The sequence below is a fragment of the Mytilus edulis genome, chromosome 12, assembly GCF_963676685.1.
Source record: "Mytilus edulis chromosome 12, xbMytEdul2.2, whole genome shotgun sequence".
NCBI classification, from domain to species: Eukaryota; Metazoa; Mollusca; class Bivalvia; order Mytilida; family Mytilidae; genus Mytilus; species Mytilus edulis.
In genome coordinates this window covers 46383567-46404199 of record NC_092355.1, presented here as the reverse complement: position 1 = coordinate 46404199, position 20633 = coordinate 46383567, and the positions used below count along the sequence as shown (strand labels likewise).

Genomic DNA, 20633 nt, shown 5'->3' with positions numbered 1-20633 from the left:
TGAATTGTTAATATTTTATTCATAAAAAAAACTTGAGGCTGCCAGCAGCAAACACTACTGGAGTGTTGTATCCTTGTGTCAGAGAATTGGTTAATTCTACTAACTAAATATAAAATGCTTGATGGATAAGAAAATATTCTTGCATGAATAAATCAGTTTTATCAACTTCTTTGAAATTAACTCATTTTGATAAACAACATTATTATTACATATAATTATAATCAATTGGATGTAAAAGTGTTCAAAGTTTTGATATCTGCCATATGAATTTTAAATTTTTCATTATTAAATATGAAAGAAATCACTATCTTCAAAATATGTTTATAATAAGTTTAGAAGGAAAGATTACTTTTTATTCAATCTTGGTAAAACTGTTTTATAAGTGAGTTAAAGATTGCAAAGTTTATATTGCACAAATCAGTGTACATAAAAAAGCTATCAATGAATGGTCATTAACATTGCAAATATATGTGTTAATAAAATATAATATTAAATGTCTATAATAGTTAAAATAAATTATCACAAATTAATCTTTCTAAGTCCAGCTTAGGTTTTTTCATGTTGTCCACAACATTTTTAACAAATAAAAATAAAAACCTTCAACAAATTAAATCAACAATAATTTTATCACAGTAGCCTATGTTCTAAATTAAATCATCTGTTCATACAAATTGATTCTATTAAACACTTCCTGGAACATCAAAATATTAATATATTTTAATTTCAATGAAAAATACATAAAAATAACTTGCATCTGATGGAGAATACATGTTTTATACAATGAAAATCATTTTATATATGGAAAAAAATTTATAAAGTGTAAATCTGTATTTAGCCATAAAAACTTATCTTTAAATATTAAATAAAGGCATATTAATCCACAATCTATTACATTCTTACAGATAACATTTTGTTTAAAGAACAAAATATAAGCAATGCCTGAATTCCGTCCTCCCATTAAAGATATTGGAATTTCTCATAAACATATTTGTATAAAGATATAGGAAGATGTGGTGTGAGTGCCAAGTTGTATAAGACTACTTGTAGCAAAACCTCTTTCCTGGATACACATGTAGCTCATTTCACAATGTTACTTGAAAAATCTCATTATTAGCCATTTTTGGTACCATTTCAATGTATAAAATTAAATTATGTACTTTTTAAGTCAGATCCAAGTTTTGTAAAGTATACTTAAAAGATATAAAAATACATAGATTCTAAGATTTTCAAATTCAAGAAGCAGAAAAAAAACTGCTTATTCATACCTTTTCTTTCAAAGAAGGACATGTATGCCAAACATTTAAATTTATTTGATCATATCAGTTCTCTTTTATCAAACTACAGTGAACTACTTAAGTGACATGAAACCTATTTAGGACAGCTTGTAAAACAATCATATAAAATTGACAAATTTATTACTTTACGTTCTATTTCTTTCAGACAATTCATCTTTTCTAACCAAATAGAAAAGTAAAATAAAAATATTTTAAAGTTTCATGTACCTTACTCAATTACAATAAGAAAAGAAGTCCAATTAGGAATAAACTTCCACAATACAATTTGTCTGTAAACTGATTTAATCTAAGTAGTTCATAAACAAAAGGAAAAAAATATAGCAAATAAAATAGCTCTACACATTTGACTTAACCAAATAACTAAGTATGTATTTAGTTGTGGAATAAACAATTCAAAAACAAAAACAACCAATATTTTGGGAAAATTAATAAATTTACAATTGTCATACACAATCATTTTTACAGAAAATATTGGACGGAATTGATATATATGCATTTTATATGAATATAAAGATATAAAATAAAATATAAAAAATACAACTACAAAACTTCTAGGGTGATAAATAGTTCTCTCTATATATATATAGTACATGTATAATGATTACTGTGCTTGAAGTTTGTTTAGGCTTACTTTATACATAACAATTCTATTTTAAGAACTGAAAATAAGATAACACTTCCTAACATTAAGAGAGCAAACAACTGTTCTTCATAATTTATATATTCATTTCTTCAGTATGTTTATTACTGTAAAGTTATTATAAAAACAAAAAAATTATGACACAATATTTTCAGACTTACAGATTAAATCATGCTTTTTCAAAATTAAATTAAAACTAATTGTTTTTAGACTAACAGTAATTAAAATCCTTGTACCATGTGGTCCACATAAGGTAAACAAACAAAAATGAAAACAGAACAATAATCATTGAAAGAAGATTGATTGTTTTTTAATTATTCAATTACCAATTTTCTAAGCTTTTTTTCTTCTCATGCTATATAGTGTACAGTGAAAAAGACAACTGATTTATAATGTATGGCATTTTAAGAAGTTGAACCATAAAAACAATAGAAAAGCAAGTATTGAGAATGACAAGTTTAAGTAGGAAGATGGTAGCTTTGAATTTGTTTTGAAATATTTTTTACTGAAGTAAAAGCAATTGAAAATATAATTAAGTTGCACATGTTGTCATGTAAAGTATAACTTTATTAGCCATACAAGAAAAATTCTGTACTCAGTTGGTAAAATAAGACTTCAAATAATCATCCAACGGGAAGTGACTGCCCAGCAGATCTGAAAATTGATCATCAAGACCAATTACCATTCCTCACAATAAATGCTAGTGTATATATATATATATATATAGAGCCCAGGTGGTCGTGTGGTCTAGCGGGACGGCTGCAGTGCAGGCGATTTGGTGTCACGATATCAAAGTAGCATGGGTTCGAATCCCGGCGAGGGAAGAACCAAAAATTTGCGAAAGCAAATTTACAGATCTAACATTGTTGGGTTGATGTTTAGACGAGTTGTATATATATATATATATAGATATATATATATATATATATATATATATATATAAGAAAAGTTGTGAACAAACAACTAAATGTGCAGACAGATGAACTGACTGACAAGGTTAATGCAGAAATATGTGAGTTGCAGTATAATAAGTCAAAGTTACTAATCTCAACTGTTAAAACTTCTTAAATAAAATTCAAATTTCTGTTTAGTAAATAAAAATAACAAATTCCTGCAAATCTTTAGGAAAGGATAAACATAAAGGTAAGAATGGAAATAATATAATATGCCAAAAGATAACTATTAAAGATATTAAACATAATGAGACAATATTTCTTCTGTCAGACTTGGACAGAAATTAATTGTACAATAAGAAATCAAGCCATTTTCTTTTTCCTGATGGATCCTGAACTGCTGGACGTTGGTGAATCTGGTGCTGCAAACCCACTTTTAGACATTGATGTGTGACGTCCACGAATCTAAAATAAAACATTTGCAGAATTCTAATTTATGTAAAATTGAAAGTATGTTAAACTGTTTGCAGTAACATTTAATTTTGATGTGTCTTTTCAAGGTATACATATATTTTTTTTCTCCAGGAAAACATTGATTTTTCAAACTGTTTGATATTTTCCCTTAAATTCCAAACAATTTCTAAAGTTAAATATGAAAGTCAATTGAAAACAAATAACTAAAAAATCCAGTAATATACATATCAATAAATTTCCTTGCAGTGGCCTTATATAAACAAGTCCAAACTTAACACTATTTGTTATCTCCTGAGGTTAATCCACATCTTCTACTTCACCAGCATAGGTAACAGTTTGCATACTTAGACATTTATTATGTCTTTACACTGTCAGAGCAACTATAACTGATAAATTCATATTTTCTAAATTTGAGTATCTTAAATACACGAAGTAACTACACTGTAAGCCTTACCCTGTTCAAGCTGGTCTGTGATCCTAGGTTCTCAATCCTTTTTGCTCCTTTCTCCAATGCAAATTTTATATCCTTGTCCATACCAGGTATTGCTATATCACCAAATATCTATTAATAAAGTACAGTCATACAGTTAAAGAAACTTTGAGAAAATATAAAAACAGAGTAGTTATATATATATATAAAAATACAGCATATGCCAAAACACATAACTTACAGTGCCTGGTGATGTTTCATAGCCTGACACGTTTCGGTCTATAAAGGACCTTCATCCAGAGGCAGAATGGTGAATTAATGTTTGTATCCTATTTATATAGATACGGTAACCATGTTAACCGATAGTTCAATTCATTGTTTTAACTTGAACTTTTCATTGTCAAAGTTATCTCCCCTAAAATGACTATCTTTCTATTTACAAATAATTAAAATATCAATCTTACCTCTACGACACCACCATCAGGTAGTCTAAGGAAATGTCTGTATAGTTCTCTGAGACCATCCAGATGTATTGTATGGATAGAGACATGTGTTGTGATCTCCTTCCGACCATGTTTTACTTCACGATGTTCCACTCCTTGCTCATCCCAAATACTCTCTTCAACCTAACAGCATTCAATTTAAACAAAATAAATGTTGCAATTTGTTTACAACAATAAATTACAAAAACAAAGAAAAATGAAGTGTAAATCATTTGTATCGGCTGTCTGCAAAACAGTATTGAAAAACTTACTATAATATGTTCTTTAAATAAGCAAATTTATATGATCTGTTATGAACTGCTAAACTTTACTGTAGCCTTCGAAATACTATGGTACAAATTTCTGTGTACATGATACATGTTCTGGAATATCCTTGATCATGTATACTCTAGATCAAACTCCATAAGTCCAAACTTTCAAACATTTGACAGTATGAAAACCAAAAGGTTCTGCATAGATCAGTCAAAACTGTCTACAGGTAGCTCATTTCTTAGATGTAGTTCTTAAATTTGTATAAGATAACAACTTTTTTCAGAGAAAAACAGTTAAAGTCTATCTTACATCTTCCTCTTCCCAGATGTAATCATATACAGCTGTCTTTCTTCTCTCCCCTTCTTCTCCTCTCCAGGCCTCAGACTTCTTAACAATATAGTTCAGCTCCTGATTGGATACTTCAAGGTCATAAGGATTAAAGAAGTTATCCTCTGCCCCATGTAGACGCCAGTAAACATCTAACATTCTTCCATTGTTGTGCAGCCTAGAATAATCAAATACTTATGTAATAGACAACAGATACTTCAATTTTCAGTAAAGCCTTTTAAATACACACTTTGTGTTTCAAAGTATAAAATGCATGAATAACCTTGTTCATCATATTCATGAATCAAGCATTTGGTATTCTCTTTTAATTGGTTTTGGTATAATTCATAGCTTACTTAACAGTACTGTATGGGTCATTGTAAGTGTTGTTTAAATCCTTTGGTTTCTGGAGGATATTTATCTCATTGTCAATCTTACATTGTCATATCTTCTTTCTCTAACATATTGGTAATATTTCAGTTCCTTAACTGAACTGGTTCTTGTTACTAATTCTGTGGATTCATTTTTCTTCATTGGATACCAATTTTTATTGTTATAGGTTTGAACTAAAACATAATCATTCAACAAAGAACAAGTTTTCTATATATGCTAGAATGCAGTCTTTGACAAAACCATGAAATCAAATATACTGGAATAAACAATCTTTCACCAATCTACTTAAAATGTTACCCATAAAAATAAAGGAATCCACAGTACATTTGTCTATCACATAAAAGTTATCTAACTATAAGAATCTATTTTTTCAAAGAGAACAAAATTTGAGTTAGACATAACCAAAAGGTCTTTAAAATCCAAAGAGAGCTTCATTTCCACATTCATTTCATTTGTGGAAAATTATGAAAGTCTGCAAAAGCCAACTATTGTAGTTTTAAAATGTAAACCAAACTTTCGTAATTTTAGAAGAACAATAAATTACTTATAGGAGGATATGCTTTTATTGTATGCTTACCTTAGGAAGTACATGTATATAATAGAGGCTGTCATGAACATGATAAATAAGTACAGGAACGAGGTAATGAATATGCCTGCCAGTCCTGAACCTTCTGCTCTTTCAAAGTGCCAGTAAAGCTTCATGAAGTCTGCCTCTGGGTTTACTGCATCATCAATGTATCGCTTGAGAAAAAATACAATAAATAAGTCATTAGTAAATGTAGTTTATAACACATTTGACATAAACTTAATCAATAATGTTGGTATCATCTTGAGCTACTTTAAATAGCCTCCAAGATCCAAGATGCACCATAATACCAATTATATGATTGTAGCTTAGTGAGTACTGTATATTCAGAAATAATTCCAAGGACTTTATTAATACCAATAATGAAATTTTGTGATTATCTTAATAATAAGAACTTGCATTCTGATATCTGATACATATCGGTGTTCTCCCCAGAAATTTTGGATAGCATCACATTTTGCGTAAAAAAAATAACTGTATTTTTTTTAATGTTGTTTGTCGCGTCGCGTTGATACTCTATTTCCTTTATATGTTTTAGTTTAGATTGTTCAATTCATAACTGTAAACTATAACCACAAAAACAGTTGTTTCAGTTTATGTTTTCTTTATTCATTTATAGTTACAGAATTATTTTTTTCCTCTTGTGCCAAATAAAAATAAATATGTGGTTTTAGTTACCCAACAATAAGTCAAATGAATGAATGGTTCATTATAGATCAACCTGTTTATATACAAAACTAAATATCTGGTACACAAAATTAACTATTTTTTTATATTATATCAAGTAAAGAAAAAGTAGCAAAAGTAGCAAAAAAAAAATCAATTTAAAAACTTTTGTTATCATGTTTATGAAATTCATTGTTTCATGTCACTCAATGAATTAGTCCCAGTTGTTTCTTATCTTTACATCAAAATGATATGTATTTTTAACAAGTTATCTAACAAATAGTCTGTTAATGCGTAGTTTTCTCTCTTGGTATATTTTTTCTGTCTACTGTCCATCTGTTGTCATTATCGTGAAAATGCGGATTTTTGTCATATCTGGTCCGGTTCCAATCCGCAGTTTACACAAAAATGTACAATGGCGGCCGTGGAAAAATTTACGAAAATGAGTCCGAGAATAAACATTGTTTGACAAAAGATTGTGCATGAATAAGACGCTTTTAATGCATTAAATGGATTAAACATAAACTTAAGCCAATTATGATAACTTTTTTATTAAACTTAGTTTAGCTCTAAACCAAAATTCTCACTCTTGTATTACCGGAAGAGAAATTTTGGAGAGATGCACAAATAAACGACCTTTTAAAAAAAAAAAAAAGTTTAAATCTTTAAAATTTCGTAATACAAAACGTAGATTTCGAATTATTTTGTAATTGCATTTTTCCATGTCGAAATTGGTGATTGCAGACAGGTGGTATTAGTCATGTCACAAGTGTCAGCTTGGGATATTCGCATCCAAACAGTTAGCACCCTGAGGGCAATTAACACCTAGCTATTTAATCTCTTAATTGCCTTTAGTGTCCGACTTAAAGGGATTACAATTAAAGGTGATATAATTTTTATGATCATAAACGATAATAGATGAAAGTTCAAAATTGATGACAAGTAAAATAGCATATTCAAAATAATTATAGCGTCGCGGGAATAATTATAGCGTCGCGGGAATTATTATAGCATCACGGTGAAAAAATATAGCGTCGCTGTAGCTAAAACGGCCTGGGGAGAACACTGCATATATCTGTATGAAAATTTTCTTGAAATTTATCTTGCATTTTAGTCCATTCTTAAAAAGTCCTAAAAAATAAATGCACACAATAATTTCTGAATTAACAGTATTTGAGAACTGCTAGAACTTTAAGTAGCATGAAAAGTAAAACTTTATGAAATATGAAAATTGTATCCAAGCCACAGATCTAGAACAATGAAATATGGGTCCTTCATCTAATGGCACACGACTAGTCTCTACAAGATCCAGCTGCACAGCAAATTATTAAGCTGTACCATTTTGAATTCTGAGAAAAAACTGCAGATGGGAAAATGAATGATTAGATTTGATGATTTTTGGTGTTTTAATGCCACTTTTAAGCACTGCGTTTTGGCTACTGTAAATTCAGAATAATTGCGTGCATTTATTATTGCGATTTTGTCATTTCAGACTTAAATGCCATTTAAATTTTTACGATTTTGAGAAAAATCCAGTTTAATTCATATATTTCAAAATGTGAGTTTAAATTATTGTGTTTTCTACTCTGTCGCATTTTTCGCAATAATAAAAACATCACAATAATTTCTGAATTTACAGTAATAAGTGGCGGCCAGTTTTTACTGGGGAAGAGTGGGAGTGCATGGAGAAAACCACTGACCTTCGATAGGAAAACTGACAATCCTAGTCAATTAGGATTGGAGTCGAGTGCACCCGCACAAGCAGGGTTTGAACTCACAACCTCAGTGTTGACTGGCTAGTGATTTATACAGTAGTAACTATTTAGACCACTGGGTCACTGAGGCCCCAGGAAAATGAATGTAAGGGGTAATTCAAATACTAACCTTCAAAATACAATCCACAATCATTATAAAGAGTGGATTCAGCAGAGTCATCAGTCCATAAGCCACAGTAAATTTACAACCAATGTCAGGGAAAAGTCCAAACAATTTCTGGGATAACCAACAAAATATCACCAACAAAATGAAAATAACAATGTTCATGATTGGACCTAACCAAACAACTGCTATCTCTTCTCTGGTCTTCATCAGGTTACTTTGATAGTTCAGTTCCACAGTGTACGGTAGAAAGTTGAACCTGAAATATGGAGATACTTTAGTTTGAAAATAATTCTTTTACAGACAATCAATTCAATTTTATTTGACCTTATACATGTTATAAAGTGAATTTATGTAATTTTGATATAATCATATTTTTTTAATTTTTGATGCGGTGGAGACAAGACTTTGTCAACCTAAGAATTGTATGTTTACTGATGTATATTATAATTTTGGTTTGGTTAATATACCCTGAATAAACCAATAAAAATATCTTTTGATTATATGCTTTACATTATCTGTCTTTTTTCCTTTAGAATTAGTGTTTTGTCATTTTGGCCTTAACCAGAATTATAAACTGAAAGCATGTCTTTAATAATTCAATATTTATATATTTTCTATCAATTTCATATAAAATGCTTTATACATGACTTGCTTCTAAAGTTGTAATATCTGCCAAATAAGTGGAGCACTATAACTTACTTATTGATTGGTATACTGATAGCATTGAGGAATAACCACTGTCCAATATAATGCATGTACATTCTGAGGAAAAACACAATAATAAACATCAACAGCATGCCCCAGAATTCTCTACTTCTCCACTGTGATAATCCAAGTTCTGCTAGGAACTGACGACCAACATACTGTAGCTTCTCATGACTGCTTCTAGCCAGTCTACCTTTTCCAGCAAAAGCTGGTCTACAAAAACAAACAATATTGACTTAAGGATGTACTTATGTGAGGTTTTGGAATTTGTGTCAAATGTTCGGACTCCTTGGTGTTTTTCCATACAATACAATGTAAAATATTTTGCCCCATAACACCCATTTATTTTTTCATACAAGACTTAATAGCTCATGACAGGTCATTTACCAAAATTTTTAGAAGATTCTTAATTTTTTTTATTTTGTTTTGAGACCTAATAATACCAATGCAAATATAAGGTAAAAGTCCGAGTCAGCCTTTTCCTGCCATATTTTAAATCTCAAATATCTCGAAAAGGAGGTCCATGACCTATCAATATTTTTAGCTTATTTTTATCCTTAATTGATGCTCTACCAGCTTTTAGTATCAATTTTAACTTCTTAATTTATTAATTTTCACCTAACCTCACCTAACTACATCCTTAAACATGAATTTTATTTCCCCATCAGCAACACAAGTTACACAACAGGGCTGTAGTCACTAGCGTAGCAGGAACAGCCTCAGTTTTTGCCAGGGTTTGTGTTCTCAAAATTCAGATAACCACTTAGTGCTTTACAGGGGAAAAAATTGACGGTCGCCCAGTCGCCAATGGCGACCAGAAATTGACCTGGGCGATCTTTTTATTCAGTTGTGGTAGCCCAGGTGGCGAATGAAAAAAAAGTACTCTAGTGACGAGTAAAATCTACCCGTTGACAAATCAAAGTCGGCACTCTCACTGGTACCCCTTGATCACAAACTGAACCGTAGATACGTCATCAAAATTTTATCGGGAACCAGTTGTTCAAATTCGGAAATCGTGCCGATATCGGTTTGCGTTTACAATTTACATATCCGGATCCGTATTTGAAGTAAACAAAAATGGGGAAACATATTCCTGGGGTTAAAGAACCCGAAGTCGCGAAAAGAAAATTGGACAAGGATTATCAAAAGGAATATGATTCTATGAAAAGGGCTATTCGAATTTTCAAGAGATTAAAAATTATGTCTGTTCTGTTGTAATGTTTGATGTAGCTAATTCAAGTTAATAAAATCATACTGACATTGAATTCTTTACTTGTCTTAACTAGATATTTGTACACTTGGCATGAAGATTTACATTTGTAAATGATTTTTTTTTTTATCAAATTTGATTGAAGTCAACTACAAAAACAAGAACAAAATTACATTTTCCCATGCATCCAAATCATCTCCAGGTATGCTCAGAATGCAGGATTTTGAGTCTTAGAATTCAAAATTTTCATGCCCCCCCCCCCCCCCCCCCTCAAACACCCCTACGCGGGCTTCACCGGTGATAGTGGGCTATTAACTTTTTGTCTGGGCTAATGGATTTTCAAGTCTAGTAGCCCAGCTGGCTTCTAACCTAAAAAGTTAATTTTTACCCCTGCTTTATGGACTGTCTTTTTGTTGAATTACTTTCAGGCATGATTTCTTATTTACTTCAATTTATTATTTTTGTATCTTCTCACCTGTTACACTTAAACAAGAGGCTCTAATGAGCCTGTGTTGCTCACCTTGGTCTATGTGAATATTAAACAAAGGACACAGATAAATTCATGACAAAATTGTGGTTGGGTGATGGTGATGTGTTTGTAGATCTTACTTTACTAAAGATTCTTGCTGCTTACAATTATCTCTATTTATAATGAACTTGGCCTAGTAGTTTCAGTGGAAAATGTTAGTGAAAATCTACAAATTTTATGAAAATTGTTAAAAATTGACTATAAAAGGCAATAACTCCTTAGGGGGTCAATTGACCATTTTGGTCATGTTGACTTATTTTTAGGTCTTACTTTGCTGTACATTATTGTTGTTTACAGTTTATCTCTACCCAGTGTTCTCCCCAGGCCGTTTTAGCGCTGCGATGTTCAGCGCTATTTGAATTCACCGCAGTGGTATTTGGGCTACCTATAATAATATTCAAGATAATAACAAAAAACAGCAAAATTTCCTTAAAATTACCAATTCAGGGGCAGCAACCTAACAACGGGTTGTCAGATTCATCTGAAAATATCAGGGCAGATAGAATTGACCTGATCAACAATTTCACTTCCTGTCAGATTTGCTCTAAATACTTTGGTTTTTGAGTTATAAGCCAAAAACTGCATTTTACCCCTATGTTCTATTTTTAGCCATGGCGGCCATCTTGGTTGTTTGGCCGGGTCAAGGACACATTTTTAATATAGATACCCTAATGATGATTGTGGCCAAGTTTGGTTAAATTTTGCCCTGTAGTTTCAGATGAGAAGATTTTTTTTAAAGTTAACAACGACGGACGACGACGGGCCAGGTGAGCTAAAAAGGAGAAAGTATTATACTTCTTTGACCCCATGAACTAGAAAATCAAAAAGTAGTATGAATTTACTGAATCATATGTTTTCAGGAGTTCTAAAGACAATTAACAGTAAAATATTTGTAATATTATATCTATGTAGTATGCTTGCTATTAAGACAGCTTTCCAACAGAGACCAAATATGTCTTCACAAATGAGCAAAACTCATAACGCATAGCTTTAAAATTATTTAAGGGTTGTAAATTAATTCAAGTGATAAGAAAGCAACCTAATTTATGAACAAAACAATAAATGAATAACAAAAATGATATTACAACAAATAACAACTACTGAAAAGTTTCTGATATACATGTTTAAGGTCAAACAAATATTTGTTTTTAGGAATTTTGTAAAAGTCACCAAATTGACTTCATTTTATATATTGCAATTCAAATTTAGAAGAGATGATCTACCCATGCAGAAAAGGTTTAAGCCAACTAAAATCTTTTGAATAAAAATGTTTTCAGGCTAAAATAATGTGGTCAACAAAACAAATCTTAACATCTTTAGATCTATCCTTTGACTTGTATATATATTATGTCAGTACTTACTGAACTGCAAAAGAATGCTCCTCTAGTTCTTCAACATGTGTCAACTTCTTCTTCTTCATGTTTGGAGCCAGTAATGGAGTTTTAGGCAGCATTGAATACAATTTTTTGTGATAAAGATCAACAGGTTTGCTGTTGTATTGCTAAAAAAATATAAAAAAGTGTATCTGGTAAAAGAACAACTTTTTATTTCTTCTTTCCTTAATATATCGTTTAAAAATGCAGTGATGCTCTGGCAGTTTAAAGAAATTTTCAGTCATTTAATCCCTCAGGTTGTTTATTATAATACAGACACATATAACCTGTCACATGATAAGACTTAATTTTGGTGTCACATTATTTACATGAATTTAAAAATGATCATTATCAGGAGTCAAAACAGCCATTTTGTACTAAGACAGGTGACCTCTGACCAAGTTAGAAAAGTGACCACTAAAGCAAGTTAACAAATTATTGGACAGGTTTCAGAATGACTCTTTTTAAATGATTACAACACCTGATTTGAGGTTGCTTTGGGCAGGTTTGGCTGTATATAGTTTTAACCAAACCTTTGGACAGAAATGGCCATTCAATAGTTTTGACACTGTCTGTCTCTTTTCATTAAGTTCTGTGTAACGTTTGTATTTTCCAGGGTCAAACTAATATATACCTTGTAATACATGCCAGGCATGCCCTTGACAGGATTAAAATCTTCCTCTTTTCTGATGGCTAGGTCAGCCAGTTCATCGTCACTCTCATCAGAACTATCACCTATAGCCATGTTCAGTTTCTTGTCTTTGTGTAGGATACGAGAACCATAAGTAGTTGCTTGAGCCTCTTTACTCTAATCAAAATAAAAACATAAAAAATGTCAGTTAAAATCTAATATCAGTCAAAATTTTATATGCTTCTCTGAAAAAGGAAGTTAATTTGTGCTTAAATATTACTCAAATATTCAAAAATTCAAAAATGAATATTTTACTATTAATTTTACATTACTGAGTATATTCTTTATATATTTTAAAATATTTATCCTTTTGAATCATGGTTCTTGGGTGACATTTTTGTTTAAACAAGAAAGATCCCCTACCCCCCCCCCCCCCCCCCCCCCCAAAAAAAAAAAATAAATAAAAAAATAAACATATCAAAGTATCCAACCTTGTTTTTATCTGCCAGTTTAACTTTGGAAGTTGTTGCTTCAGATCTCACTTCAATAGTCCCAGAGTCTGTTGGACTTAAACTTGTTGACGATCTGCATTAAATCAAAATTAGAATTTTAAATATATATGTATATACTCTTGAATACAAAATATCTTCATGAGTAATGATAAAGGAGAATATTTCATTTGACATTTAATAAGCTCCACAGCTCAATAGACTCTTGACTATCATAAAAAATAATGAAGACTCTTTTTTTCAGTCATCTGTAATTTCTATAAACCACCATTTCAATTTTTTATGATTATTAAAGGGAGGGAGGATATTGGTCCTGCTCTGCAGACAGTTGACCGCCATGAAATAGCCAATAGTGCTGAAAGTGTTGCTTAATCAATCAATCAATCATGTCTCTGGCAAGTAATTATAAATATATGTTTTTATCCTTTAATACAGAATAGTATCAAAACGTTTAAGTGCAAAGAGGCATAACTTTGGGATTATTCACCAGGAAACACTTCTTATATCCATGATATAAAAAAAAGATAAAAAGTTTTGAAGGAGGAGTTGTGTCTACAAAAGAGGGACGAAAGATACCAAAGGGACAGTCAAATTCATAAATCGAAAATAAACTGACAACGCCATGGCTAAAAATGAAAAAGACAAACAGACAAACAATAGTACACATGACACAACATAGAAAACTAAAGAATAAACAACACGAACCCCACCAAAAACTAGGGGTGATCTCAGGTGCTCCAGAAAGGTAAGCATATCCTGCTTCATATGTGGCACCCGTCATGTTGCTTATGTGCATATACAAAGTGCATATACTGAATAGTATGAATAAAATCCAAGTACTCTCGGATTATCAGGATATATAACTTAAATGCACATAACTTAATTCTGGAAATAATAAATGTAGAAAAATCCTTCAGTTGCAAATTGAAACATCATAATATGCCATTGTACAAAGTTTATTTGGATTACAACTGTAGAATAAAACTAGCGTTTACAGTGTCTCAAATCTCCATTTAAATGACTGTCATTTTAGTTCAACTTACTGATCATGCATAGTAGAAAAGGATGTAACTGTGTATTTATACACTCCATACAGCATCCCCATAACAGAGGTGCTGTAAAGGCCAGATAGACAAAATATCCTATTGTTTTTTTTATTCATTTCACATCCCAAGTAACCCCAGTGCCAAGACTGTACATTTGATAATTGTTGTAAAATTGTGGATTTACTATAAAATGTGATATGATACGGGTTAAACAGCTACATTAGTACAAGCAATTCTAATCAGCGTTTTGCATTTGTGCCAATCTGCATTTCATTTACGCTGATTTTTTCTTTCATTTGCACTGATTTTTCTTTTCATTTGCGTTGATTTTTTACAGGTAAACTACAGGTGAATGTTATTTTTCATTTATCCTTATAGACTTCTTCCGTTAGCCAGTTGTACAAATGATACGAATTGTCATTCATAACATGTATAGGACTGTTGTCCTCTGCCCACAACATACAGGGAGGTGGAAGTAGGATGTCGAGCAGGATAAGTCAATTCAAACACACTATGTTCGGATGCATACTTTAACAACAAGAAGTAAAACCTAAGATAACAGCACTCTATTTATACTAAAATCACGAATTAAAAATCTAAATACAACATTAAAATCATAAATCTTTTTTTGCCGAGTATTTATAAGCAACACATCTGGTATATTCCTTTCTTGTTATTTCGTTTCTTCTATACTTGTCATAATTATCAATAAAGAATATTATCTTTTCTTTCTCTGGCTTACGTACTGATGCAGGCATTTCTAGATTTTGCATTTTAACACACGTAATAGCCTGAATTTTCTTAACTTAAACATAAGTGAACAATGTTTATAACCAAGTTTTACAAATATACCTTCAAGGTATAGTACATGTTACCCACCTGTGTTAAACTGAAAATGCAATTAGGAGCAAATGTAAAATCGACGCAAATGAAAAAATGAAATCGCCGCAAATGAAAGAATGACAATTTTAAAAATCAACACAAAAGTCATACGCCCATTCTAATGTACATCTGTTAAGATTTATACACTTATAAGTTTCACTGTGAAGGGTAATAGAATACAAGCCGTGTGATATATATAGAATACAAGTATGTTGTCGGAAAATATAAAATTTATTTGTATGAGCTTTAGAAACAGGACATAAAGCGAGGCTCTCGGTTTCTTAGCGAGTACAAATAAATTTTATATTTTCCGACAATGTACATATATTGTGTTTATCCAGAAATTACTCCCAACACTTGAAACTTAAGTTATTAAAATCTAAATCATTGCCTCTAATTTCTTAAAGATAGCTGTATACCTGTTATATGTATAATAGATAACTGCAGGATAAAGTCAATTATCACCTTCCTCACCATCAATTAAAATCTCGCATTTTGACATGAAGTATTATAAGATGTATTTACAATCTTGCTCAGTCAAATATTTAATCTTACCCATCATCCGAAGCCATGGTAGATATTGAACCTGGAAGTGGTTTCTCTCCATCTCTATACTCCTCGGCTGATCTCACTCGATCAGGGTATCCTATCAACCCAGACGTAAAATGTAATTCCACTTCATGTTCTTTTTGTCCTGCCAAGTATCTGAATATAAAAACCATTCAATTAAAAACATAAAATTCTTTTTCTGACTAATTCATCAAGATTTTTTGTCTTTTTTAATAATTTGTTTTGTTCATTATGGAATATACTGTAAAGTACAGAATATAAAAAGTATTCAAAACACTTAATAACTTTATGTAATAAGATATCAAATAGTTTGCTTTGTCCTTTAAGTAAGCTCTGAAAACCTTATAAATCATTCAAAATCAATGATTTCATCATTCTATAGTACCATTAATATATACCTAGGAAGCTTTATGATTTCAAAGTAGAGATTAGACATCCAGTGATCCAAATCGGATGCCATTAGTTCTTCTATCTTGTCATGTTTGTCTAAAATGGGGTCCATTTCTCCACGCAACATTGGGCATCTATACCTGAAAAAAGTCATAAGAAACATGTCTATCATATTTAGTTATCACATCTTACAACACTAGTAGATCTCTGCATCTGGAAAGTGATCTGATAATAAGGTTTGTCTAAAAAGGTTTTATTTGATAAGTAGATTTCTGACCCACTTAGTATAATAGTAATGGAAATCAGTCAAGACCACTGAACCATGAAAATGTGGTCAAGGTCAGATGACACCTGTCAGTTGGACATGTAAATCTTACAATCATCCCATACACCAAATATAGTAGACCTATTGCATACAGTACCGGTATAAGAAAAACAGACCGAAACACAAAAACTTAACTATAACCACTGACAGGGGCGTAGCTAGAAAGAAACAATGTGCAAGCAACTCCCTAAAAATTTTTGGGACCCTTTTATGCAGAAAAATGTTTTTTTTTCTGTTTTCGGTCAGACGCGCTATATGTAGTCAGGACTTATAAAAAAAATATGATTGTAAAACTATTAATAAATCTTCTGAATAGAGTAATACATAAACAAAACATATTTGTGATACAGAATTTACTCAAAATCGTCAAAAATCTGCTCTTCGGGTCTAGGCAGAAACAAACTTCTTTATTACTTTGTCAATATTCACACTGAAATACCGATGAATATGCAGTAACTGTATGTCGTTGTTCATTGTTGAATGTACATTTGTTTTCAACATACATAGTACACTGATAGATCTTCATGGTAGCACTCACAAGATGTTATAAACCAGCGTACATGTTCGGCATCGAGCGACCTCCCAATTAAATTCGTCAAAATTACATGCCAGGTCAGTTTTGTATGTCTCAGACAATGTTTAGATTTGTTCGTCTGTTATATTTCCTACAACACGATGAAGCAGATACAGCACAAAGAAGCGATTATCTGATAATACTAGACGCGACTCAACTCTCCAGTTCCCTTATCATATGGTCTATAACGCAAAAAATAATGAGACTTTCCAATACTGTTTTGGCATTTGCAGGGTGATTGGCTCCAGTAGTCTGCCGACCACATTGCCTCGGCATATTTTCAATTATATTGAAGGGACCTGATAATTCTAATGCCGATTGGTACATCTCATTCCAAATTGATGAACCGTACACTGTAAAATGTGCTCCAAAACTACATGTCTTAGACTGAGTATTACAAATTCAAATCTTGCAAAAAAGATACAAGTTACTGTCCGATTTTGCCATCATCTCCAATAAAACTTTTATTTTGAAACCAAATGCCGTTATTTAATGATATTTCATCAATTAAAAAAGTGACAACATACGTGTTTCCTTTAACATTCAATTTATAAATTTTTATTTTGCCATTATTTTTTTTTGCATGCTGAATCGATGTGCATGCAACTGCGTGTTAGCGTATAGGGAGCTATGCGCCTGACTGAACCATAAAAATGAGGTCAAGGTCAGATGACACCTGCAGTTGGACATGTACACCTTACAATCCTTCCATACACCAAATATACAATACACATTTACCATAAATACCACTAGTTTTATAAAAATCGAAATAATACTATAGTAAAATGAAGATTTCTTTTTTTAATCTTGAAGTTAGGTCAAATCTAGCAAACAAAACAAACTGTATCTCTGATATCCTAAATCAAAAGTTCAATATGATTTAATATTTTTGCTACACTAAATTTTATGTAAATTTTGACATGTACAAAATACTTACTTTCCTTCTATAACATCAAATTGGCCATCACATATTGGAAATGAGCCCCATGCAACAACTCTGTCTTTTGCTACTACAGATCCTCGTAACAGGAAAAGTTCAAAGGTCAGTACCATACCAGGTCTCAGTGATGCTTTAGCAGGAAGAACTGTAAAAACACTCTGGTCCATCTAAAGCAAAAAAATTGGTCTTGGATATAAATTGTGTTCTAACTTGAAAATAGTTTCTAAATTACTAGCCTGCAAGATATCAGTATATTTTGGGATTTTAGTTTCCTTATAAATCAGAAAAGGCCCATAATCTTAAGCTCATTGCCACATAAAGATTGTCACATGGTAAAACAATTTAGTTTTTCTTAAATATATAAGAGATCCCACTCTTACTTATAGTTATGTTCATATGCCCCCTGCCCCTAGTTCAATTAAGAATGTTCGCTCCTCTTGGTTTTGACTTTTTGCCAGATATTTGGAATCCTGGTTTTAAACATGTAGTGCCATTAAAAACTCCCCCCCTCCTAACCTCTACTTTTCTTCTTTAATTTTATTACATATAGTTTAAAAAAGCCATATGTGAAAATCCTTGTTATTTTTTCATTATTTATTATAGAAAAAGAGTGCCAAAGTTAAATGCATGATAAGTCCAGGGAGAATTATTACCCGCCATATTTTTAATGGTTTCTATCTCGAAACTGTTTAAGTTCCTTAGTTTACATACTATCAATTTATAACAGTCTTTTAAAAAGCTTGTTATTTTGAAACAGGGTAGTAAACATTATAAAATGTTTTTAGAGTTCTGAAAAATATTTTGTTTCATTCATTTATATTCTGACAAGTTTGATATTTTTAGTTCAAATATATACTTATGTAAAGTCCTTTAACTGCATTTAAAGATGATTGACTTCTGCAGGCTTAGTTTTTTTGGAATAGCAAGTGATGAAAAAAACACAAAATGACAAAAAAATATTTTCCCAAATGTTTGCATTATTTGGTAAACAAATATGTCAAATTTCCTACCCAGCTACAGGTTACATAAAATGTATCCACTTAGGAATGGGTTGATGCCTTTGATTTAGTGAATATTGTACAATAAAATAATGAAAGAAAATAATTATCAAAATATAACAAAGCTTTTCTAGAGCACTGACTACTGAGCATATAATATCAATAGTAAACAAGATGACAAACAATACTGTAAATTCAAAAATTATTGCGACGTTTGCATTATTGATAAAAATGAGACAGGGTTATAATCGCAATAATTTAAACTCACATTTTGATTTTTTTTTAAAGGAATTACACAATTTTCTCAATATCACTAAAATTAAAAACGCATTATAGTCTAAATGCAGAGTTCTCGAAATCTTTTTTTGCCTGGTGGTCTTTGAAGAAAATCTGCAGGTCCTCACTATCATTTCTATTGCAAATCACCAAAACTGTGTTGGTCCTTCACAAATATGTGGTGGTAAAATCCCTAGGACCACCATGGTCAAATCCCTAGGACCAACAATTATCAAGAACTCTGAAATTGACACAATCACATTTATAAATGCACACAATAATTTCTGAATGAACCATAAGGTGTCACAACTCCATTTGAATCAATGGTAATAATTACCTTCATTTCCACATTATAGAACTGTCCATCATGATCTATGGGGAGGGTTGCAGCTCCCCACATCTGGCCTTTCAACTTTGACCATCTTAACACATGACCTCCAAGTCTGTTGTAAAGGGAAACCATTAACACATACCTTCCACCTGAAATTCAGTAATACAAACTATTGGTAAGGAGTTTGGTTGAATGCAGTGACTTTTTTTCACAACAAATTAATTTTCTTTTTTGCTATGGATAAACAGAATGATGAACACAAAAAATATTGATGCATAGACTGGAAAACATAATACATCCAAACAATTGTAGATGGAGCATAAAGATGTAATACACATTTTAACTTTGATGTCGTATCTATTATTTTAACTTTGATGTCGTATCTATTGCCACTAACCTGGAAGCTTCTCTCTAACACCTCTCAGACATTTCAGTTTCACTTGAATTGGTTGTGGGGTTTTGTCCCAGTCGACCTTCCACCTTCGACCTTTACTCCCACCATACGTGCCATCTGCCAGCATTAAATCACCATAAAATGTCTATAAATATATATCACGGTAGAAAAATGACATTGAACAAGTATTTACCATAGTTATAGCTGTAATTTAGGATTTTTGAAAATACTGTGTGAAATATTTGTAAGTTTTAACAATAATATTACATAAAAAATTATGGTGCTTTTTGGACTTTCCAAATCAGTATGTACTTTTATCTGTTATCACATAACTGTAGAATACCTGTAAAATCTTTTAGGGGCTAATATATAAGGAAGATCAATCCCTTTTCAGCCCATCCAAATTTGTACTTGTTCTAAAAACTAAACTTATAACAATTCTACATTTTATGGGTCAATCTTGGTCGATGAATAATATAACATGCAGCAATAAATTTTCAAATGATCTTGCTGGACAAGACAGTTGCTCAAAAATGTCAAATAAACCTTACTCTGGCAGTTTTTATTCAATTAAGGCAGTTTGTCACTAGAAAATAAAGATTAATGTAAA

The 20633-nt window shown here is 31.3% G+C and overlaps 1 protein-coding gene across 3 annotated transcripts in view; it reads right to left on the bottom strand.

Annotated features, from left to right (window-relative positions):
* Nucleotides 1-20633, bottom strand: part of LOC139498601 (uncharacterized) — a 51749-nt gene continuing 31116 nt past the window's right edge. For all 3 annotated transcript variants that reach the window (XM_071287061.1, XM_071287063.1, XM_071287062.1), the window contains exons 10-24: nucleotides 20027-20168; nucleotides 19636-19778; nucleotides 18022-18191; nucleotides 16194-16325; nucleotides 15781-15930; nucleotides 13280-13373; nucleotides 12792-12965; nucleotides 12146-12285; nucleotides 9040-9258; nucleotides 8344-8596; nucleotides 5785-5948; nucleotides 4797-4992; nucleotides 4197-4358; nucleotides 3757-3864; nucleotides 1-3293 (exon numbers count right to left, since the gene is read on the bottom strand). In XM_071287061.1, coding sequence (XP_071143162.1) covers nucleotides 3192-3293; nucleotides 3757-3864; nucleotides 4197-4358; nucleotides 4797-4992; nucleotides 5785-5948; nucleotides 8344-8596; nucleotides 9040-9258; nucleotides 12146-12285; nucleotides 12792-12965; nucleotides 13280-13373; nucleotides 15781-15930; nucleotides 16194-16325; nucleotides 18022-18191; nucleotides 19636-19778; nucleotides 20027-20168 — 2349 coding nt within the window. In that variant the 3' untranslated portion in view covers nucleotides 1-3191. The remainder of the gene's footprint in view (nucleotides 3294-3756; nucleotides 3865-4196; nucleotides 4359-4796; nucleotides 4993-5784; nucleotides 5949-8343; nucleotides 8597-9039; nucleotides 9259-12145; nucleotides 12286-12791; nucleotides 12966-13279; nucleotides 13374-15780; nucleotides 15931-16193; nucleotides 16326-18021; nucleotides 18192-19635; nucleotides 19779-20026; nucleotides 20169-20633) is intronic.